Source organism: Rhinolophus hipposideros, assembly GCF_964194185.1.
Source record: "Rhinolophus hipposideros genome assembly, chromosome: 17".
Taxonomy (NCBI): Eukaryota; Metazoa; Chordata; class Mammalia; order Chiroptera; family Rhinolophidae; genus Rhinolophus; species Rhinolophus hipposideros.
The window spans coordinates 12,904,265-12,928,301 of record NC_138063.1 but is presented as its reverse complement, the minus strand read 5'-3'; the positions used below and the strand labels follow the sequence as shown (position 1 = coordinate 12,928,301).

Genomic DNA, 24,037 nt, shown 5'->3' with positions numbered 1-24,037 from the left:
GTGTACGTGCATGTACATGAGAGAAAGGATTATTTTCATAGAACAATGTGAATCTTATTTAAAAAAATTTTCAGGGAAGCTGATTCTTTTAGCCAGAAACTATGTACTAGTTGAGTTATGGCACCTTAAGATCTTAAGTGAAGGAGTTCTTAAATTGTTGGACTGTGGGAATAGGTGTAGGAAATCTGAGATCTAGCTAATCTAGTGTCATCCCGTTGAATTAAGTGTTCACGTCCGGCTGCATCACCAGTATTCCCCAGTTATTGGTGACAATTTTGACATTTAAAAAATTTCTGTTGTTTTTTTATAATTGCTGTCTTTCATAGTTAAGCACACCTAATTGGCACCCACTTTTACGTTGTGCCTGTTTACTTAAGATGCGGGTCTAGTATATTCAGTAATATTTTTCACTGCAGTGAATATAAGCTACACATGGAAAACCCATCTCCGTTTAAATAGGATACCTTTGCCTTTGTAGCCTTTTTAAAAAAGTGAAATGTAGGTTGATGTAGGTGAAATACATTTCACAATAGGCATCAAGGCAGCCTTTCATCTCTATCGTTGCTTCTCTCCACGAGGTCAGTTTTTGGCTAATAGATAAAGGCGTTTTACAAATACATGATACTCATCATTTGGAAGTTACTGGACATGTTGAATGAAACAAATTTGAGCTAGAAAGTCCATATGAATTATTATCCACACCAGAACACTTAGGAAATTGGAAGGGGGCACTAGTTTGGGTTAGGATACTCTGGCTCGAATGTCTGCTTTTAAACACCCCGTGGTAAGCTGATCTTCCCTTTATTTGCCTCCAATATCTTGTCAATTAGGAGATGTACGCTGTGGTCCAGACATCTAGTACTGTCCGGTGCTCAGTTCCCCATGGTAACGACTAAAATAAGTCCTTTGTAGGATTTTAAATTTGGGAAACAGACGATCAAGAATGCCTCAGTACTGTTTTTTTCCTCTGGCTTTTCAGTTTGGTGGAAATGGAAGCAATAAAGAGTTTTGAGAACATTCTGGCAGCATTGGATGTTAACTGTTTCACGGGCTCTGACAGTCAAACACTCAGAAAGAGGGAAGTGACCAACTAGTGCAAGAAGGCAGTGATGGATGGCACTTTTCTAGGGTATCCTAGTAACAATGCTTGGGCTTTCTCTGGGTACCCTCTTATCTTGTCACCGCTTCATTGAAAGGGAAGTTCATTCCATCTTAAAAGGAACAAAGCCCAAACCCATTTCTTTAGTTCTGTGTGTTCTGTTGCCTTGTTGCTCTGTCGGCCGGGATTTTGTGTGTCCTTGCTTCAGAGGGTCCTCTCAGCCCCTCCTGCTCGTGTGTGCTGGTCAGTGTCTGGCGTCTTGAGCTGCTCTCAGATATGTCTGCTCTCTGTGGGTTCCCTTCTCCGGCATGGACAGAAAGGTAGGAATTTTCCTTCTTTCCTGTACTCCCCTAAGGTTTTGTTCTCTGTTACCCTTTCGGCTCTGCAGCCAGACTCTGGTCAAGTCGGGTTCTTTTCCCCAGGGAAGGAGATGAGCATCTCTTCCTGTGCGTGCGTGTGATTGCTTCACCTTGACGTTCAGTGTTTCACTGGGCCAAGTGGATAGCGCAGCTCACCTGTTTCACCTGGAATGCTAAGGAAGCAGTCGCGGACGAACAGACAGGCACTCTAGGGCCAAGCATTCAGCGCCCGCTCTGTTTCTTAGCTAAGCACCCACTCGCTTCGCCTGTTCAGTGAGCTTCTGCTGCCTGCGTGTCCAGGTATCACCGGGCCGGCAACCTAAACGTATGCCACGCTACGCTCTTCCTGTTCCTCATTTCCCCTTGTCTTGGAAATCCTAGCCCAGACATCTCCTCCACAATTTCCCGTTCTTCTCAGACTCGGCCAGAGGGTTCGTACAGACCCCGGCTGTCAGTGGAATGGCTGCCACTTCTTCACACTCGGGTTAACTAACCCACGCTTGTCTCTTCCACAGTCTGGGGTGTTGGTAGGGTCCTGATGGCTATTGCTGTAGCAGCCTCAGATGTAGTGGACGGTGGTGGTCCTTGCCCATTGCTGTCACCTGGCGTGGTATCAGGTGACTGGCAGTGGGAGGTGGCGCTGAAGACAGGAAGAGCAGAAGGCCGAAGAGAGACATGCCATCTGCCTCGGGTTTGCCGTTCACATGAATGTTGGCCAGTTCAAATTTGTGAACTTAAATTCAGTTGGGAAAAAGAAATCCACCTATGTAAACTGTTTCCTCTCTTTAAGAGAATGGCACTGAAAACACTGTGTCTTCTTACAAAATTTAGAAGTTGAACTACTGGCGCCTCCTGTACCAGTCTTTCCTGAGCACCTTCTGTCTCCTGTTATCTAACATATCCATGTATCTCAAACTTACTTTCCATTTCTCCTTTGACCTTCACCTTCTTGGTAGCTCATTGGTGAACTGAGAAAGAGCAGAGCACCTCCCATTTTAACAGCCCTTCATGTTTCACACCTTGGCCGTTCTTTCTAGAATGGGAACCCAGTGCAGTTTAAGCCTTGTGGCTGCAGCTGCCCGTTTTCTCTTCTGACTTTCCTGAGAGTTCCCCAGGGCAGGGTTCCCTATGTCTGCACAGGAGTCTTAGTTTGAGAATCATCCAGACTGGATTCCTGCACTGGCCCTGCTGCCTCTGGATTCTGAAGGTTAACGTGTGTGACCTTGGGGCCCTAGCAAGACTAACACGGCCACCACCCCTCACTCTTTGCCTCTCAGCTCTGGACTTTACCAGGCTGAGAAAAAGATGTACCACGTAACTGGCAGCAGGAATCATCCTCTCTCCTTCCTCCTTTCCTGACATCCGGGATGTCCCTCTCTTCCTTCCTCCTGCCCACCGTCTACTTATAATGTAATTTTTAAATTTCACCTGAATATGCTGAAGTGTTCTGTGGCTGATGTTCTGGGTCTTCTCAAATCATTTAAATTTTAAAATGAACCTTCTTATTTTGAGATCATTTTAGAGTCATGTAAGAAATAGTAGAGAGATCCTGTGTACCCTTTATTCCTTTTCCCCCAATGGTAACATCTTACAAAACTAGAACAGTTATTATGACCAGGATATTGACATGGCTCTTGTCAATATACAGAGTATTTCCTTAACCACGAGGATCTTTCATATTGCCTTTTTACAGTCCCCTTATCCCCTTCTTAACTAACCCTGGCAACCACTAATAAGTTCTCCATTTCTCTAATTTTGTCATTTCAGAAATGCTATGTCAGTGGGGCCATAACCATTTAAAACCTTTTGGGATATGCTAATTTTCAGTTAGCATAATTCCCTGGAGATTCATCCAGGTTGTGTCACGTATCAATAGTTTGTTCCTTTTTGTTGCTGAGTAGTATTCCATCGTATGGTTGTATGCTCACAGGATGGTTCACCATTTAGTCATTGAAGGATGTCTGCGTGTCCAGTTTAGGGCAATTATGAATAATGCTGCTATAAACATTTGTGTACAGGTTTTTGTGTGAACATAAGTTTTTATTTACCTGGGATAAATGCCCAGGTGTGCAGTTGCTGGGTCCTATGGTAGTTGCATATTTACATTTTGAAGAAGTTCTTTTCCAGAGTGTCTGTACCATTTTATATTCCACAAGCAGTGGAAGAGTGATCCAATTTCTCTGCATCCTCGTGAGCTTTTGGTTTAGTCATTCTGATAGGTGTGTAGTAATAGCTCATTGTGGTTTTAATTTGCGGTTCACCAGTAGCTGATGATGTTGACTATCTTTTCATGTGTTTATTTGCCATCTGTGTATCCTTTTTGGTGAACTGTTTCTTCATGTCTTTTGCTCATTTTCTAATTAGATTGTTTTTATTGTTGAGTTTTAAGTGTTCTTGATATATTCTAGGTACTAGCCTTTGTAGTTGTAAGTCTTTTCTCACAGTCTGTGGCTTATATTTTCATCTTTTAACCAGGTCTTTGGCAGAGCAAAAGCTTTTTAAATTTTGACGAAGTCCAATTTTATTAGTTTTCCCTTTTATAACTTGTGCTTTTGGTGTTAAGTCTAAAAACTCTTTGTTCTACATCCTTAAAATTTTCCATTTTTCTTTTCTAGAAGTTTTGTAGTTTTGTGTTTTACATTTAAGCCCATGATCCATTTTGGGTTAATTTTTGTACAAGGTGTGATGCTTAGGTTGAGGGTTATTTAATTGTTTTGGCCCATGCAGGTCCTCTTTCCAGCTCCATTTATCCAAAAGTGTGTCCTCCATTGCTTTGCCTTTGCACCTTTGTCAAATATCAGTTGGGCATGTTTATGTGTGGCTATTTCTGGGTTCTGTGTTCTGTTCCATTGATTTACACGTTCATCCCTTCACCAGTGTTACACAATCTTGACTATTGTAATTTATAAAAAGTCTTGAGATCGGGTCGACTGATTTCTTTCAACTTTATTCTTTTTTTCTCAAAATTGTTTTTAGCTATTCTAGTTCTTTTACCTTTCCATATAAATTTTAGAATAGTCTTGACTATGTCTACAAAAATCTAGCTGGGGTTTTGGATAGGAATTATATTAAACCTATATGTCAGTTTGGGGAGAATTGATGTCCATGAACAGAGAATGTCTCTCCATTTATTTAGATTTTATTTCTTTTATTATTTTGTAGTTTTCATCATGTAAGTCCTCTGCTTTTCCTTCCTTCCTTCCTTCCTTCCTTCCTTCCTTCCTTCCTTCCTTCCTTCCTTCCTTCCTTCTTTCCTTCCTTCCATTATAAATGGTGGTGTATTTTTCAATGTTCATGTGTTCATTGCTGATATATAGAAATACAATAAATTTTTGTATATTTATCATATACCCCATGACTTTGTTGAACTCATTTATTGGATTTAGGGTTTGTTTGGTTTGGGGGAAGGTAGGCTACATTAAATTTTCAGATATTGAACTAGCCTTGCCTCCCTGGAATGAATTCCTCTTGGTCAGGCTGTATATATTTTTTTAATATGTTATGAATTATATTTGTTAATATTTTGTTATAGTTTTACATCTATATTCACATAGGTTTGTTTTGTGTATTGTCTTTGCTTGGTTTTGGACAGGTTAATATTGGCTTTATATAATACATTGAGAAGTAGACCCTCCTCTTCTATTTTTTTGGAAAAGAATGTATAATTTAGTGTTAGTTTTTCTTTAAATATTTGGTAGAATTCTCCAGTAAAGCCATCTGGGCCTGGAGATTTCTTTAGGGATTATTTTTAAACACCCACTGGGCTGGTAGAGGGACTCATTATCAATTGATAGGGACAAAAGTTTCACTTTTCTGCTGGCCATCTGCCACTATCCTGGCAAGAGTTATTGGGGCACCTTATTACAACCTCAAGAGGGCAGAGGTCTGGACTTCACCTAAACTTGGCCTAGTGGGAGTGGGACCATAGGTTTTTCTGTGGTGTTTGGTTATACGATGTTTCCCGGAAAATAAGACCTAGCTGGACCATCAGCTCTAATGTGTCTTTTGGAGCAAAAATTAATATAAGACCCGGTCTTATGTAAGACCGGATCTTACATTATAGTAAAACAAGACTGGGTATTATTATATGATATTATATGATATATATAATATGATATGATTTGATATTATTATATTATATAAGACCCGGTCTTATAGTAAAATAAGACCGGGTTTTATATTAATTTTTGCTCCAAAGGATGCATTAGAGCTGATTGTCCGGCTATGTCTTATTTTCGGGGAAACACAGTAGTAGAGCAGTCATTGTCTAAAAGTTTTCTCTTTTGCTGGGTTGCCTCTTTCCTGGTCTTTTGGCTAAAGATAGCAGGTTTTTGTTGGGGATTTGTTTGGGGGGAGCGTCTCTATCCATTGACATTTCTGGGTGGCCAGTTTCTTCAGCCTCAAATCTGGTATATGTGAGGCAAAAAGAAACCCAGAGAACTCACCACTGTGTCATTTCTTGGGTCCTGAGATCCCTAGTCAGCCCACCGCCTTCTCCCAGCCTTTCAGAGGCTTTTTCTTTTGCTTTATGTATAATGCCTAGGAGTTTTAGTTGTGCTAAGTGGAAGGAATAGGGAAAGGTACATTTTCCTAGGAATGAAAGTTTCACTCTGTTGTGTAAAGGTCTGAAAGTAGCCATCCTGTCTTCAAGGAGAGATTCCGTAATCACGTTCATTGTTCGGCTCTGTCTGAGGCTTCAGCCTGTGATGCTCAGTTGCTTTGTAGATCAAGTTTCCTGGGAGGACAGCATCCCATTTCACTCTCTGGGACTTCTCTCTTCTCTGAGTTGCAGGCATTTCTCCTGCCCAGTGCAGACACGCTTTCTCTCAGCCCTTCTACAAGCTGCCAGGAGTAAGGTGAAGCCGTTCTTCCTTTCCCATCTGTGGAGTCCAGCTGCTGAAGACCTCAGCCTTTCTCTTGAGAGCAACCTTTTTTTGGTTTAGTGCAGTTACTGTCTTCCTTTACTTTTTATCTTTCATTTTCTCCCCATTTATGTTTTAACTCCCGTTTATAGTTTGATTGGATCCTTTTCTGAGTTTTCCAAGGGTGCTTGTTTGAACACAACAAAAGATCTCTTTCTGTGACCACCAGTGGCCGTACGTGCCCGATCTCCTTCACCATCCCCAATCGTGCATGGTTAGCCTTTTTTAACTTTGCCAGTTTGTAATGGGATAAAGAGGCATTTGCTGGCTTCTGCCTTGCCAGTCACCACTCCTCTTATAGATGTCCTGTGGACCATCTATACTATAGTAACGATGACCTGAGACAGTTAGAGTGCCACTTTCTTATTAACTGGCCCTTTGCTCGGCCAGCCTTCTGGGGCTGGTTCCCGTTCGGAGCTGAGTTGAGATATATGGTTTAGCTCCAGGCTCTCTTGGCCCTCCATTCCCCGAGCCCGAATCCAAGTCGTGGAATTCTGTCACACTGTGGGCTGTCCTATGGGACAGGCCCCTGGCTGTGCTTAGGCCCAGGTTACACTGCCCTGCCTGCGTCTGTTTACCCCCCAGAAGACCAGGTAGCTGGCGCAGACGGCGGGAGAGTGGACCCTCTTGATGGATCATTTCCCTTTCCCGCTTCACGCCAAGCTGTGCAATAAAAAGGAAACACATGGGCACTTGACTTGGCACCAGTCAGTCTGCCCTGGTTGGGGGCTTTGTATTCTGACCTGCCTGATTGATAATCCCTGCTTTGGGGCACGTTGAGGAAAGGAGTGGGTGGAGGGGTGAGAGGACGAGAGAAGCTTTCATCCTCTCCATGAAGTTTTTAAGAACTGACAACTAACTGTAGCTGAATAGCTGATATTTCAATGTATTGGAATGTCATTGTTTCACTTCCCTGTCAAACCACGACTACATTTAGCCAAGTCCAGATTGGAAGTGTGCACGCTGTGACCTCTAATTGGTGAAATCAGTTTTCTTCCTGTAGAAGTCTGTTGTCAGCCATAGAGTAGGAGACCGGTATAGGTCCTTGGGTCAGCCCTTTTGTTTTACAATTGAAGAAGCAAATGCCCAATTAGTGGCAGAATCAGGACTCAGGACATGATTTTTTTATTCCTCGTTCATTATTCTTTCCCCTTGGTCATGCTGATAACCTACGATATAGGCTCATAGCATTTTACAGTTGCAGGACTGTAGGAATCCTATGAGAATGGACTCTTGGGTTACGTCCATCTCAGCTTCAAGGTGACTTAACTTCAGTAGTCCTCATTTTCAGAGATGACTGATTCAGTTTAGTTGCAGGAACTTTCCGGGCGTCATTATTAGCACAGCATACCTAGGGGTGACCGGTTAGCTCAGGTGGTCAGAGCGTGGTTCTAAGAACACCAGGGTTGCCGGTTCGATCCCCGCATGGGCCACTGGGAGCTGCACGCTCCTTAAAAAACACACCAAAAACACGACTTGCCAAGTGCATTGAATTATCTTGAGCCTCCCAGCCAGCTCTCATTTCTAGACAGACCCTGCTCAGGCAGCTTGTGCTGGAAACCATGGAACCCACCTGAGTTCCCTTGCCCGCCGGAAATATCCTCATTATCTAAAGACTCGTGACTTCTGGTTTTGGTCCTGCTCTCCTAAGAGCTTGCTATTAATTTTGGTCATACTAGCCCTGTCCCAGTTTCTGTTTCAGTGCCAACCCTTACTTTACCTATATTCTCCAGTGTCATCATCGTCTGAGCAGATTATGTATGTCAACCACACCGCTTTCTGAAAATTTGCTCGTTGAACTACCTTCTCTTCTTAGGGGTTTTTAGTATAGCAGAATGATTTGAAGACAAAACCACCACAACCAGCTAGCTTTGGGAGCAAAGGTATATATAGTCATTTCTGCTGTAATTCTTGCTTTGTGTTATTTCCATTTAAGTGAGATCTGAAATGAAAAGCTTTCACTGTGTTCTCTTGTGTAATTGTGTGAAAATGAAAGCCGGAAAACAAACTGGTATACTTTATTATTATTACTTTTGGTGATTATACCGTGGGCAGAAAATTATGAAGCTGCTGTTAATGAGGCAGAAACAACGTACTTGGCATCTGGGCTGTGAAGCTGACAGGGCTTTTTGGCCTTTAGAGCCAGCGTTTTGGGCTATTGCAGGCTTTTGATCTCTGAAATGTAAGCATAAATATATGCCGTATTTACTCACTTATCTCTATCCTTTCTGACCTTTCCCCTTCCTTGTGCCTTTTCCAGGCTGTTTTTCTCCCTTAAGTATTAATTGAAACACAGAGAATTGTCTTCCATGTTACTCAGACATCTCTGAACCCCTAACAGGGCCTTCATGTGTCCCTGTCCCCCTTCCCCCTGGCCTGTGTGTCTTGTCAGCCATGGATTTCAGTGCCAGGGTTGGCTAGAGAAGGCACCGTGTGACTAGTTGTCCAGTATGGAATGTGATTATGTACTTCTCAGCTGGTTTTCTATAGCCTTCTCTGTTACCTGACCTGACTTTTGAAAAGTAGTATCATATTTTAAAAAGTAACAGTTCTCTGAGCAAATGAGTCTGCCCCAAAATAGAAATGAGCTGTTACCTAAATACTGAAAACATTTATCCATTTTTGGATGGTATAAGTAAAATGTCAGAAGACACATGAAACCATTTAAGTGCGTTTCATGATACTTTTTTTCTTTTCAGAAAGCAGGTACCGTCACATTAAATTGCTTTTTCCTCTTGTAAATAGCCTCAACTCATAGAGAGTTAGTTTTAAAATACATTGTGGTTCCTTTGATTAAAGAAAAGGAAAGAAAGTCATGTTTTCTTACAGCACAAAAATCCTAGCCTGCTCCTCTGCTCTAATACGTCCCCCGAATTCAGAGACTGTGTGTCATGGCCACAAATGCAAAGGACCCCAGAGAAGCTCATAGGATAGACTCTTTTGCTTCACCACTGTGTCAGGTAGCAGGGATAACAGTATTATCTAAAACAGGTCCAGTGACTAAAACTCTGGAGAGTACAGTTTGGTAAACTGTACTGCAAGTTTAAAACTGTTGCTATCACACAAGCATCAAAGAGGAAGAGGCAGCATGGTTTTTCTCGAAATGGAGTGGAGGCGAAGAGTGGAAGCAGGTAAACAGATGTGGGAGGAAATGCAGTGTATGTGCATGGACACATACACATCTCCACGTATAAACTGGAGACAAGGTCTGTATCCAGCGGGATTCCCCAGTGACTGAATTCTCCTGTTTTAGTGAGTGTGGAATATGAAAGCATCTTGATTTGGGGCTGTAGTCCATACTGACTCCCACTTTCTCCTTGTACGAGGAGCGTCAAAGTCGACATGGATGAGTACACATTTGTATAGCTAGTTGGGCGGGGGGTGGTGGTGGTGCTAGAATGGCTGTCAGCAGCACTCACAGAGTTCCAGGGGGTCAAGGGGACCGCCCCCCCCCCCCCCAGTGCATCAGGAAGGGAACGCTTCCCTCTCTAGGAACTGGTATGAGAGAGGTGGGTATTGAAGTGTTGGTGTTTAGGTGACCCTGTTACTCTAAAACATTTCATAGTCTCTGCAGTTAGCAATTTCTGTCGTAAAGAACCCTTCATTTATAAAACCTATTTTTAATTGAATAGTTTGATACTTATTTTGTTGTTCACTTGCTAGAAACAAAGCCTTTTCATCTACCAACACATCCATAAACAACTTATATAGTTATATGTGTATTATAAACATAAACGTCTAATAGGAAGAGTATTTACGCAATTCATTGTTGAGTTCTCTATGTATTGTGAACAATGTTTGTTAACGTATCTTGAGAGATAATGTGAAAATTTTTTTCAGCTTTTACAGAACACATACTTCACTTCCTTTGTAGATTTTCGATTTTTGTTGCTGTTTTTTTGTTGCTGTATACTATTGTAAAATAGTATAACCAGATTGTTTTAGATAAAAGAGAAGCTATGGAGGGAGGGGCATCACCTATATTCCTAACATAATGGTTATCGTTGGTATTCAGGTGTGTTTGCTAATAGTAGTTCTCCTGTATATAGTTGTTTGTTCATGCCTTGTAACCCCCAGGCCACTTGTCACAAGCATTCCATCACAGGCCTTGGAAGTAGTCAGAACCCAGTTCAAATCCTGGTTCTTACACTTAATAGCTGTGGGGCCATGGTGAGTTTCTTCTCCAAACTTCATTTCCTCATTTGTAAAATGGACATAATATCATCTACTTCATAGATGATTATGAGAATTAAATGAGATGTTGTATTTCAATGTATTTATTTGAAGTAGTTAGTACATCACTTGGCTTATGGTGGAATGGGTTCAGTTATCTACCTAAAATGTGTTTTGACTGTAGTATAGAATATATTGATTTTATTCCTAAGTAAGTGCAAGACATTCTAAGATGCTTGTGGAAATCCAGACTATAATTCACTGCCTGTGGTGGGAGTAGATAGAAAACTTTAGTTCAGAGAAATAAATGATTACCTGTGATAAGGTAGATGTCAACAGGATCTTATAATTAATGAATCTGTTGATGGTTTTCTTTGCTGTGGTTTGTTTTAACCTTTGGAATATTGTTATTAGAAAAGGAATGCTATTTTTTAATGATGCTAAATAATCTCGTTAAAGCTGCCTGTAATGTTCTTCTTTGTGATTATAATAAACATTTTGTGGGATAAAATTTGTATTTTAGTTCTTTCAGGAGAAAACCAAGAAAGCATTTGCAAGTGAGTTTCTGATTTTTCTTAGTTTAAGTTGCTCAGAAGTTTAAAACTTAATTTTGGGGCTTGACTCAAAAGCTACAAAAATAAAGTCTTTTTAAAATGTGATCATTCTTTTGTCAATATAAAAGATCATTTTAAATCTTATCTAGAGTATGTTTTTAGGCTTTCTTCAACAGACATGAATACAAATTGTACATTTTAGAAGACAGTAGACACTTGTGTGAATACCCAAATAGTATTCAAACACATTTTATCCTGTGCCATGTTAGGTTTATTTTTGGAATGGAAGTAGTAAGTACTCAGTTTATATTTACTTTAGGTTTTCTGTTTTTCTGTTTTAAAAATATGCCATTTTTAGTGTTTACATCTAAAGGGATGAAAAACAGTGTTTTGGTTTTTCCCGGTTAGTCAACTCTGTAGAGCATTTTCCAAAGAAGATTTCAGTCTCTGTTTTATATGTGAGTAGATGTTAACCTCTACTTAAAGTTTCCATTTAATGGCTACAATTTACATATCTGAACTTGACTTCATTGGTTTTAATTATAGATCTTATAATGTCCAGTTCATCCATTTAAAGATCAATTCATGCGCAAAAAAACCCCAACTAATTGCTGTGGCCATTCTTCTGTATTCCTGTATTTCAGATTTTAAATAACCGAAGTGACTTAAAAAAATAGAAACTGGATTAGCTTCTAATTAATTTTTATTATTTTGAAGAAAGGTTTTGAGTTGTGGGAACTGTGACTGTTGTCAAGATAGACGCCTATAAACTTGCAATTATACATTAACATTGATTTGCTTATGTAATTTGCAAGAATACCTCTTCACACTAAACAAAATGTAAGAGTCCGCAAAATCAGAACTCTCCCTAAAGCCGACATTCTCTTTACCTCATACTTTGGGATGAGCCTGACTACTTAGAACATACGATTTCTATTTTACAGGGTAAGGAATTTTACATGAAACACGTAACTTTCAAGATTGCTTTTTCCTTGGGCTTAGAATCAGTTACCGTCGTATTTGAAATGGCCGATGTGTAATGATTTTGCGGTGTAACCAAGCTTCTTTGCGTATTAGAAAGTACTTCGTAGGACCAACCCTGTTTCCCCCTTTGGTTTGTTTAGAAGACTTGCACTGTCTGCCAGATGCTGCTTCCTAACCACTGCAGCTTTGCGTCTCACCAGAGAATCCATCAGCACAAATCTCCCTACACCTGCCCCGAGTGTGGGGCCATCTGCAGGTCGGTGCACTTCCAGACCCACGTCACCAAGAACTGTCTGCACTACACGCGGAGAGTTGGTTTTCGGTCAGTATATTGCTCACTTCCGTGCCAGTAAAGCTCGTTCACTTATAACTGCACAGCGTATGGAGTGGTCTGTGCACATAGTGATTAGGGTCGTACAGTGATACCTCGATTAACGGATCCTCTGGGAGCTGAGCTTGTTTGTAGTAGAGTTGATCTGTTTGAATTTTTTAATGTGGTCTTGGCCCCCTGGCCCACCCAAAGCTGAGGGTACATGGAGCCTATCCTTCCAGGCACAAGTGTGCATGTGGCAAGGTCTGACTTTGATTGACTGTTAGAGCCTTTTCTTTCTGCACCTTTCAGGCATACTTTTGTTGTCATGCTCTCTGCATTTTAACCCCTGTAACCATCCCATGCATTTCTATACCTCTTAATGCTTCCTCTCCTCTAATCAAAACAGAAAGGGTGCAATGGTTCCTTATGTTTATTTTGTCATGTTGAAGGATTGGGTGTATGTTCTTTCCTAACATTGCTATTTGTGGAAGAGCCTTGTCCGCCAGATAACCCCTTCTTTTATTCCTTCTTCTCCTTTACCTGAGTTCAGCCTTCTCCCCCATCTCCACGCATCTCGACTAGGATCTCTTTCACTGCCCCCTTAAGATACTTAGATGTGTCTTTTACAACATCTGCCAAATCTAACGTTAGTTTAGCTAATACTAAAGGATGATGTATTTGAACTTGATCCTTTGTGACCTTCTGAAATGCATTCCTGTGCCTTTTATATTTTGACCCAATGAAGGCCCACCAAGAAAATCTGTCATTGATAACACAGTATCTTTGTTAATTGAGGTATTACTGTATTGTGTGTTTATGTTAAACTTAAGTGTTTGGTTGCCTGGTATCTTTAATGTTAGATTGTTCATATACATTATTATTTTTTTTAAGTTGTAATACAGTTATGTTTTATAAAAATGAAGTCCAGTTGGTATGATTTCACAGTTTTATTTCAGTTAAATTTAGGTTCTGGCATCACTGATTCCTAGGTGGCTCTGTCCATTTTTCTAACACTAAGAGAGACTTACTTCACATTTTTATCTCAGACCTCCAAACCTGTGATGCACAAACGTTTAGTGAATTGGAGTCTACCCTACTAGAAAACCTTTTGGTTCGGAAGTTAAGAAACCAGAGTTTTTCGTACCAGTTCTGCCACCAATTATGTGGTAATTCATGTGTTCTCTCTGGGCCGTGGTGCCCTGTCTATAAAATTGGTGTAATGCTAGACTCCATTTCCACTGGGATGTTGGAGAGTAAAAACGGGACACTCGAAATGCATGCTAAGTGCTGGGAGGGCAGCGGGGGGTGTGGGAGTTACACATTGAAGGTGCTCTAGATTCCATACACAAAATCTATACACGTTATGTTTTGGTTCTTTCCCCATGTTTTGAAACGGTCATTACTGGATTCTTTGTTTAATGATGGAAAGCAGTTCTACGACATGTTCTGAATGGTGTTCTTTTAACGGATGCCAGACTTTCCTCCGATGTTTAGTTTACTTTTCTAGTGTAAGGAAAGGAGACTTAGGCTGGCAGGAATAAAGGAAGTGGGACTTCCATCATTCTAGCTATCCCTGGTATCTTTCCTAAATTAAAGTAGAGGCTCAGCTGGCAGGCCAAAAGTACTTAGCTCATTTGGAAAAGCCCACCCCCTGCTTTTTCTTTCTCCTTTTGTTCCCCCCATTCACAGAGTTCCTTAAATTCGGGGTTTTGAATTTTTACTAACATTGTTGTGTTTAGTATAGATTTTTTCCCCTGGACACGAGGCTTATAAGAGCTGTAAAAATACTGTTTGTATTTTCTGAAGTTTAGTTCATGGTTACCGCTTTTGATGATGTAAAATAATTTGACCTTAGTTTTTTTCTCGCTGTTGCAGATGATGGTCCAGCCTAATATTTGACAGAGGCTTAGCAGGCCCTCGCCTTGTATGTTTTCCTCTCCTTTTTGGGACTCTAGATGGTTTCTTTCTTTCTTTTCTTTTTAGGCAGATGAGTCTTCTGACACGGCTCCCATGTCTTATACTGTCTCTTCTTGATTCACTATGCCTCCTTTTTTTCTCTCTTGTTCACGTTGCATCTCCCAAACATCCAGGGGGTCATTTCTATCTTCTGGTTGATTTGGTAAAAGTAAAGTATTTATCTGAATTTTCCCGCTTCTCAATCCGTTGGATCTGCATCTAGAAAGCAGAATTAGAGGATTGTATACTGTAAACGTTTTCTTAAATGAAAAAATACAGAGAAAGTTGATTGGGTACGCAGAACACAAAGGACTTGAGGTTGATTAAACATGTATTAACAGACTGATTTTTAGTAGCATTAGGAGACTGTGTGACCCTTTCAAACTCTGCCTTCTCTTTGTCTTATGTACGTTCCCTGCTGGCCTCTTGTCCTTGAACCTTTTCTTCCACTTGCGTGCAGAGACTTTGCAAGTCACTCTTTTCTTAGTTCTTTTTAATTCTCTTCTTTCTTTCCTTCCATTAAAGAGGTTTTTCCCTTGGCCTCCATTGATGCAACCTTACCTGCCTCCCTCGTCAACTGGAGAGATTCTTTAATTTCCAGTTTATTCTCTTTAGGAGGATCTCTTCCTCTCAATCCATGCAACTTCAGAGAAGGAGCTCTTTGTTCCTTCTTTGCCCTTCCCTGGTCTTTTGCCCTTTGACACCACCTTTCTCCCCGTGATGGAAAAACTCTTTTGCTTATCATTCAGGTATAGAGGACCCTTCTGTTTCATTAGTAATGCATCTATTTTTGTTTTGGATACTCTTCCTCTTTCATAGGAATCACAGTCTTCTAGGGTTGGGAAGGACTGAAAAATGATCTTCTCGTGAGCAACTGGCCCAGAGAGGATCAGTAATAACCAGTTCAAGACAACAGAAGTTCGTGTTAACCCCAAATAATTCCAACATGTTGGCTTTATTGCCTCAAATAAAAGTCGATAGAATAGTGAGGCGGTCCTTACTTGCTCTCCTTTTGTTTGTAATGTTTTTAATGTATGTGCTGCTGAACATTAGGCCTTAAGTCATTTAAAATGCTAAGGCATTAACGATTTTTATAAAATGCTTGTGAAGGTTACCATGGCACATTTTATAGCGCACATATCATTCAGAGCACGCCACTCCTGTGTGACTTTGGTGGCATCTCCATGGGTTCAGAAGGGAGGTTCTAAGAATAGAAGTTCCTTAGGTTACGGCCAAAGTCTCTGAGCACTGCTTCCTGGAAGCAGGCCCTCTCTGCACCTTCCTGCTCCAGGTCACTCCTATTCACACCCAGGAACAAACACGTCTGTCAGGCATATTAAGAGTGTAACCCTATAAACTTGAGAGTCTACAGAGCGACTCCCTTCAAATACTAGGGGTGCCAAAAATGTATACACATGATTTGTATTCATCTTTTGTTACCGGTATATGTCGGATATCACAATTTTAATACAGTTCTTTTCCTTTCTTAAAATATGTGTACTTTTTTTGGCACCCTCTGTAGTTTTCAGGTGTGCACAAAGGACGACTAGGTCATCAAGTGGATGTACTATAAGTATTGCTGAGAGTCCCAGTGTGAGAAAGAGGAGGTTGGGGAAAAGTGTAGCTAAGTTGTAAACTTTGTTTCTGTAGGACTAGATTTGAACAAGGAATGAGCTAATTAAATCATTAGAAAGTCAAGAAGAGGTTAGCTAGACAGGCAATTTATTTAGAGATGTTGATTTTTCACAAGTTTATAATTCATGTCATTTCTTAAACAGATATAAGGGTGCTTAAATTTGTTTTCCAGGAGGCAAACAATCCAGGTGGTTGACCTCTATCGAATGGGCCCCCATAATCTCCAGATACACTAACCCCCTCAGTGTGTACCAGGAAGTGGGCCATGGCCTTGGAGCCAGTACTCACTTTTTCCTGTGCCCCTCCATCGATGGCACGTAGGGTCACATAGTGAAGATTGCTTCCATTGGAAATGCTGTTTGGGTAGAGGGGCTGGTGTCAGCATGTAACACGTCGGAGCCACAGGGTCTTCCTGTGTTCCTGGCCTAGCTATGGCCCCACGAGCCTTTGTTCTCACCAGTCTGGAGTCTAGACATCCGTTCCTAGAAACTTGAAAGACGCTTAAAATTAGACCATTTGAGTTATTTTTCTTCACAATCTTCCTTCTCCCATCTCTGAATAGGAAAGAAACCCACACATTTCCCACAAGCTATGCGAAACCTGAAAGGGCTATTAAAATATGTTCATTTTACCCAGTTTTTAACACAGTCACGTTGCACACGTTTAATGGTCTCGCGCTAACCACTCTGTTTATTTTTCTAACAGATGTGTGCATTGCAATGTTGTGTACTCTGATGTGGCCGCACTGAAGTCGCACATTCAAGGTTCTCACTGTGAAGTCTTCTACAAGTGTCCTATTTGTCCAATGGCGTTTAAGTCTGCCCCCAGCACACATTCCCACGCCTACACACAGCATCCTGGCATCAAGATAGGAGAGCCAAAGTAAGTCGTGCTGCTTTTGCCTTTTACTCCACTGCTTTCGTAGCGATTTGGAGGAAGGAGTAGTTCAGTGGATTAGAACTGAAGCTAGGACAAATGACGCCACTGTGCAGCTTCTGAGGCTCGATGAAGTGCAGCTCATAACTCCCCAAACCTTTCTGTTCTTTCCAGGTGACGTCTTTGTCCAAAAATGTCGCTTATTCCTTATGCTTTTGTCCTCAATTTTTAGTACACAAGTGAATATTTGTCAATTTTGTTCATAAGGAGACTTTAACAGGTTCTAGGAAAACTATAAAAACTGTCAATCTTTCCCTTTTTCCATAGTTGCATTCTTATAGGAGACACTTTTCGCAGTGACATTGATAAGCTGAAGTCAACTGAAGACAGTAGTTACGGAATTTAATTTCATAGCCGGTATATGTCTTTGACTAGTAAAAGTAGATTTCATTTTTGCCGTCATCTCGCGCGTAATATTGCCCATTTTTAGCTTTTTGTGTCTTTAATAATGAAGCGGTGCTTTGGCAGACAATTATGGGCTGCCTGCCCGCAGTTGAGGCAGCAAAGAGGAGAGAGTCGGGGCCCTGAGTCCGAATCCTACCGCCCACCCCTCAGCTGTGGGAATTTGGACTGTCGCTCTCCCTGTCTCAAGTCCGTCTTCTCTCCTGTACAGGGAGGGTAGTGCTTATGCCCATGGGTTTGTATAAGGATTTGTAAAAGGAGATGATATGCCTGCAGTGCCGAGCCCACGGTCTCTCTATCTGGAGCTTGGAGGGGCTCTGTATGTAGCATTAGTCCCTTCCCATGTTACCCCCCACCCCCCACATTCTGTATGTGGACCCAGCACTGGAATAGATGCTTGTAGTTACGTTCATGTTTTTTCCCGTATTTAAGGCAACGTGGAATTTGATAATCATGTGAGGCTAGATTTGCAGCCTCAAAATCAAATCTATTAGAGTGTTTTTGTCTACAACTCCATAATCAAGGAAGTATTAGGGAGAAGATTTGCCATATTATATTGTCTGGCTTTTATTGTAACATGTAATTGTGGGGCAGTGTTACTGACTAAACACTATAGAAGTGACTCTGTTTACTAAAAACTATGATAAAATGGAATTTTGTTCTAGTAGGACCTTTACTCTGGTCTTTGTAAATCCTCAAAATGAGACAAATTACAAATGAGAGAATCCATATACAACCTGTGTTGACTCCAAAGACTGATGTTAAGCACTCTTCAATATTTGTGGTAGGGAGGCTTCTGGACACCAACGTAGGGTTTTTCTCCCCATGAATGTAGTTTTTGATATGAGTCTTTACTCATATAAAAAAAAGTTTATTCACTGAAATGTGTATGAAATCTGGAATATTGTTGTTACCTGGAAATACGGGGCAGCAAATGTTTAAAAGGAGCTAAAACATTCCTAAAATTATTAATAGAGTAATGTATAGGAAAACATTATTCCAGTATTTTCTTAACATGTTTTTTACTACAATGGTTCTTTAACAAGTACCAAGCCTAAAGATGGGCATCAATTGCTATTTTAAACTATAAAAACTAAAACAAATTTACAAATGAAATGCAGCAAAATATCCTCATCAGTGATCTTTAAGTCAACAGCACTGATTCAGGGTGACAGCTGGTGCTTGGCTGAGTCCAGGCCTCCCCTGCAGCCTGGTGAAAGCACCAGGGGCTGCCCCTTGGGCCCTGGTTGTCATGCCTCCACCTGGAGCGCACTCCTCCCTGACACCTTTCCCTGCTCGGCCTTCTGTAAACCCTCCTTCCTGGGCCGTGCTGGAAGGCCCTTTGGCCTACATTTGACCCAAAAACTTCCTTTTGACATAAACCCATCTCTGTTCTGTTTATGTTAGCACAAAATAAATCACTAGCCCCCACTCCAATGGCTCCTTAGGCACTGAACTCTCCTACTGTGTTTCCCCGAAAATAAGACCTACCTGGACAATCAGCTCTAATGCGTCTTTTGGAGCAAAAATTAACATAAGACCTGGTATTATTTTGCTAGTATATGAGACCAGGTCTTATAATAAAATATAATACAATTAATATGATATAATACCGGGTCTTATGTTAGTTTTTGCTCCAAAAGATGCATTAGAGCTGATTGGCTAGGTTTTATTTTCAGGGAAACAGGATGATAGCAGTTTCTTTTGCTGCTTTGTGCCTTCCTTTTATTTGTCACTTCTAAATGTGTATAAGTGGATAAATGAGAACTCCAAAGTGAAGACTTGTATAAGAGACAGAGTTTTGAACAAATCCCTAAGAAATAAAAGAGGTGCAAAGTTACAGCAGCAGCACGGTGGAGGACTTGGGAGGTGGACGAAGCTGAATTGGAACCACGGCCCTGGGATTTACGAGTCTGGGTCCCATCTGTGAAGTGGCAGTGCGGTGAACTCACCTAACGGAGGTGTGGGCATTGATGATGTTCAGGATGGTGATTTACATCTAGTTAGCTTCAGTCGGTGGTGATGGAAGACATTTGGGATTTCAGAGCTTAGAATCCTTTATTCATTTGTTTCCATATCCGTGTCAAGTATAGCCCTCTGTTCTGGAGAGTTATGGTTGTGGTAAGTTGGACCTGAGTATGGGTATTTGGTTTTAGCTTTCTGTTCCTTCTTTTCTTCCTTCCTCCCTGCCCCTCCTCCACTTTCTTTCCCTCCTTTGTTACAGTCTAGTTACCCTGTCATTCATTCGGTCTTACATCTAGGATTAAGTCAAACATTGGGCTTTGCGATTCCCACACTCCTGGGAACCTAGCACGCTGAATTTCTCAGTGTCTCCTCACTGTGCCCTGCCCGTGGCCTGTGTAGACTCTGCGTACAAACTGGTCTCACTTCTCTGCCCCACAAGCTCCCTGTGGTTTTCCATTGTCGTTGGAGTTTGCTCCATTTTCTGTCCCTATGTCTGTGAGGTTCCTAGTACCTTTACTTGGGCTTTGTTTTAACATTAGCACCAGTTTTCTTTCTTTTCTTTTTTTAACAGTTTCTACCCTCCACAAAAATTGGAAGAACGTACTAGAGAATTCTTGCCTTCCCTTCACCCAGATTCCCCAGCTGTCAGCATTTCCTTTTGCTCCATCATTTCTCTCTCTCTCTCTCTCTCTCTCTCTCTCTCTCTCTCTCTCTCTCTCTCTGTATGTCGCTTTCTCCTGTTTAGGAATCACAAGGCATTATAACATAAATATTTGTGTGTGTTCTGCCTCTGCTCCCATAAAGGACACTTAGGTGTCTCACTACCATCTAGCCTCCCAGTCATGAATCAGTGTCGATTACATTCCCATCTATTCCATAGAGCCCATTCAAATTTCTCTAGTGGTTGAGACAATGTCTTTTTAAAAGTTTCTGGCCCAGAATTCTATTCAGGAGTACATTTTACGTTTAATTGTCCTGTCTCATCAGTGGTCTTCCATCTGGAACAATTGGCTCAGCCTTTCCTCCTCGTGTCTTTGGCATCCAACAGACGATACAGGCCTTTCATTCTGAGGATGACCCTCCCTGCGTCTGTCACTGCTTCCTCGTGGCTGGATGCAGGACATGCACTTTAGGCTGGAATCTTCTCATCGTGTCACATTGGGGACATGCAGTACCTACCTGTATTTGCAATGGTGATGTCATTAACCTCCATCATCCAGTCAGACTTCTGCCAGACCTCTCCCCTATAAAAGTTACCATTTCCCCTTTAGACTTGTTAGCGGTTGGTGGGGCGGAATTCTGCTGTTATGCTATTATACCAACCTGTTCCCCAGAAAATTGCCTAAGTGAAGAGATTCTCTGCTGCTTTACACTTTCTTTGCTAATAATATTAAGTAAAGGCAACAAATCAAAATAAACAAAACCCTATTCCAAAGGAATGTAGCATGGATAAAATGAACCAAGCCATTTTTTGTGAAATAGTTATTGCCGAAAATGTAAGACTAGAATCCTGAGAAAATTCTTAGCCTAGCTAGTAAATCTTAGTTCTTTTCTGGAGGCTATTCTTATTTTCTGATTGCTGTACGCTAATTACAGAAAAATCAGGAAATATAGACAGGCAAAATAATAAAAGGAATACATATATTCAGCGGAGACGACGACAGTTATATGCATTCTGTTTCTTTTCTATGCCCTTTAAAAATTGTGGTCACCTCATACATACTGTCTCATTACATATGGTTTTAATTTTCAGGAAAGTCTTTCCACGTCATTGGTATATGTCTGCAACATTATTTAAACAGATTTTTTTTTACATAGTTGCTCTTATTTAATTGTTTATATTACTGGACTATTTACAAATTTTAGCTATTTCAAATAGGGAGGAAATGAATATCTTTTCATTTGGTAAATGAAAATTTAATGATGACACATCATTACTGTACCACTGTTGAGCTGTCTGAAGTCCTGTAAAACTTAGTCAGATCTTAAAAAATACCCACATCCCAATCAAGGGTGCTTGTGCTATGTGCCAAAGTAATAACATGTCAAAACCTTGTTATAACGTGTCAGTCCAATTAAATTTATAAATTATATGTGGAATGAAAAAAAAAACAAGTCAAATCTGTAATTTTTTGACAGCGAAATGAGGTGAGGTTTGGAGGTACATGAGAAGTGCTCTGTTAAGAAGACCCCAGAAGGAAAGACAAGTAGATTCAAGAGGCATTACTTTCTTTAGCTTTTTGGCAGAAATATCAGATGAAACCTCCATTTTTCCATTTTCTCTTTCCTCTTCAGTCAGTGTTTCTCTGCCAATTCCCTAAGCTGCTCCATAGGATTCCTTCTGCTATTCTCATCCTTCTTCTAAGGACACACAGGTCTTCTGGGGACTCTCCTAAGAACCGGGACGACCCGGAACGGTCACTGAGGAAAGGGTGACCCACTGTGGGCAGATGTGCTCACAGGTGACCCGTCAAGTTCACTGGAGGTGAAGGTTGTAGAAGGGAGTCTAAGAACTTTCACTCCCCCAGACGACGCTTGCCTGAGCTTCAGTGGAAGGTGCTGATGGATAGAAAAAGATTCTGTTCTGAGGGTTCAGATCTGCAGAATTAGCTTAAGGAAGCTGCTTGGTAGTAAATGGTAGGTACAGAAAGGGTTTGTCAAGGACAGAGAGTATTTTAAACCATTGAAAGCACAATAGACATTCCAGTGTTGAAATATGGATTTTTCTCTTCTGCAGGGCTTTCTATGTTAAGAACACATGTTGACATTCAAGTGCAGAAACTGCTACTGAGTCTGAAAGAACACTTGGAACAAGGAAGTTTGTGTAGTTACCGAAGCTGAATGGGCCTACTTAGTTCATTAACCAAAATCTTTTTCAAGTCAGAGTAGCACCCTTGAATTGTTTCTTGTCTGATGTTAAAAAAGAACCTCAAAAAAAAAAAAAAAAAAGAAAAAGAAAAAAGCAAACCCTAAAAGAATCAAGAGTGCTTTTGCTGGGTTTGCTGGTTTGCTTCATGTTAAAGTAACTAACGAGTGAAGACCTTAGAAACATAATGTGTCGGTTGTCATTGCTTTAGACTTGTAAGCACGTGTGGTTGGTTGGATGTATGCCCGCGATCTGATGTTAAGATCGACCAGCACCTGAGCGATCCCAGTTGCCTTCAAAAGTTTGTTTCAAAGCTACACTGTTTTGTTCTCTTTATCGTGTTTATATGTTCCCGCTGCGCCTGTCTCCTGAATTCTTGAGGTGAGATGAAAAGCAGCAGTTCCTCTGTCTGGAGAGATGCGGGCTGGCTGACCCTCCGTGCGCTTCTCTGTTGTAGAATAATATATAAGTGCTCCATGTGTGACACTGTGTTCACCCTGCAAACCCTGCTGTATCGCCACTTTGACCAACACATCGAAAACCAGAAGGTGTCTGTTTTCAAGTGTCCAGACTGTTCTCTTTTATATGCACAGAAGCAACTCATGATGGACCATATCAAGGTGTGTGCACATGTCTCCTGTCCTTTAAATGAATTGCAGAATCCATTTGTCGGTGATAAAGCAAGGCTGAGCTGCAGGTTACAGGACAGCATGGGCTCTGTGGGGGGACAGGGTGGGTGCTAGTCGCTGGTGAAGAGCAATGACAGCATGCTGACATCCTCGGTTCACTTGACTGAGGGATGCTGCTTACCCCCGAGGCCTGATCGCGTGCCATGAAAGGTCAACGCAAAGTAACAAATGCATGCACTGACATTAAAAGGATAATGGAGAGTTCTTTTTTCTCTACATGTGAAAAGGATGACTGTGAAATTTACTTCTTTGAGAACTTGGTTTTGTAGAGGAATCAGAAATAGACAGGGACTCTGACAAATTGTGTAGTTTGTATAAATATTGGTATATTTAGAAAAAGGACAGTTTTCCCTTAAAAATTACTTTAGTTCAGTTTGCATTATAATTGATGCCCCTGGATCTTTCAGTCTTTTTTTGTTTGTTTGTTTTTCTGTCAAGGTTGCATGTAAATTGACTGGGGCATGTCCAGGGTACAGCACAGCCTCTGGCACCTGCTGCTGTGCAGTTCCTGAAATGCCTAACTGTCCAAGTTGGATAACCCACTCCCCAGCCCCCAACAGAGGCATGTACATCTCTACACAGCCTTTTAAGCTCACTCAGGACAGCTTAGTCCTAGCCTCTTAACTGTCCGCTGTGATAGGTTAAGCAATTTTATTCCTGTGTGATGAGGAGATAATATCCATCCGCTCTCAGAGATTTAAGTGATTTCACTTTTTAAAAAGAGAAACAACAGACCCAATATTATGAACGCAATCTCTTTTTCTTAGCTTTTCTCTTTTTTTAAATATATCACACAAAGTGGTCAGTTTAAAGAGCAAACTATAAGTCTCTGAATTATCCTAGTCCACCTTCCTTAAATGAATGGACTGTTAATCTTCATATTAATATTTCCTGTGTTGAGTGTGTGTGCGCTCACGTGGAGTAACCACCTGTTGCAAAGGACGTCACGTGTTTGAGAGTCTCCACGCTAGAGGCCAGGGCGTGGTGGTGGCAGTGTGGCATTATCAGGTCAGGAAAGTGCATGGAAGGTGTGTTTCCTCATTCTTACTTTAAGTACAATAAAATCCCCTTAGAGTCTTTTCAAGGTTTTCACTAAAATTACAATAACTATCTTGACAATAAATATTTCTTTAGTGAATGACCAAGCAAAACTAAAAAGTGCTACTAAAAATGTTAGGGACATT

At 41.0% G+C, this 24,037-nt stretch overlaps 1 protein-coding gene across 19 annotated transcripts in view; it reads left to right on the top strand.

Moving 5' to 3' along the window:
• ZNF532 (zinc finger protein 532) overlaps positions 1-24,037 on the top strand; it is a 96,731-nt gene that overhangs the window by 46,049 nt on the left and 26,645 nt on the right. For 17 of the 19 annotated variants that reach the window (XM_081079124.1, XM_081079120.1, XM_081079117.1 and 14 more), the window contains 3 exons: positions 12,232-12,413; positions 16,701-16,877; positions 22,622-22,784. In XM_081079124.1, the coding sequence (XP_080935250.1) occupies positions 12,232-12,413; positions 16,701-16,877; positions 22,622-22,784 (522 nt within the window). The remainder of the gene's footprint in view (positions 1-12,231; positions 12,414-16,700; positions 16,878-22,621; positions 22,785-24,037) is intronic. The other 2 variants (XM_081079123.1, XM_081079122.1) reach the window with 1 other exon arrangement.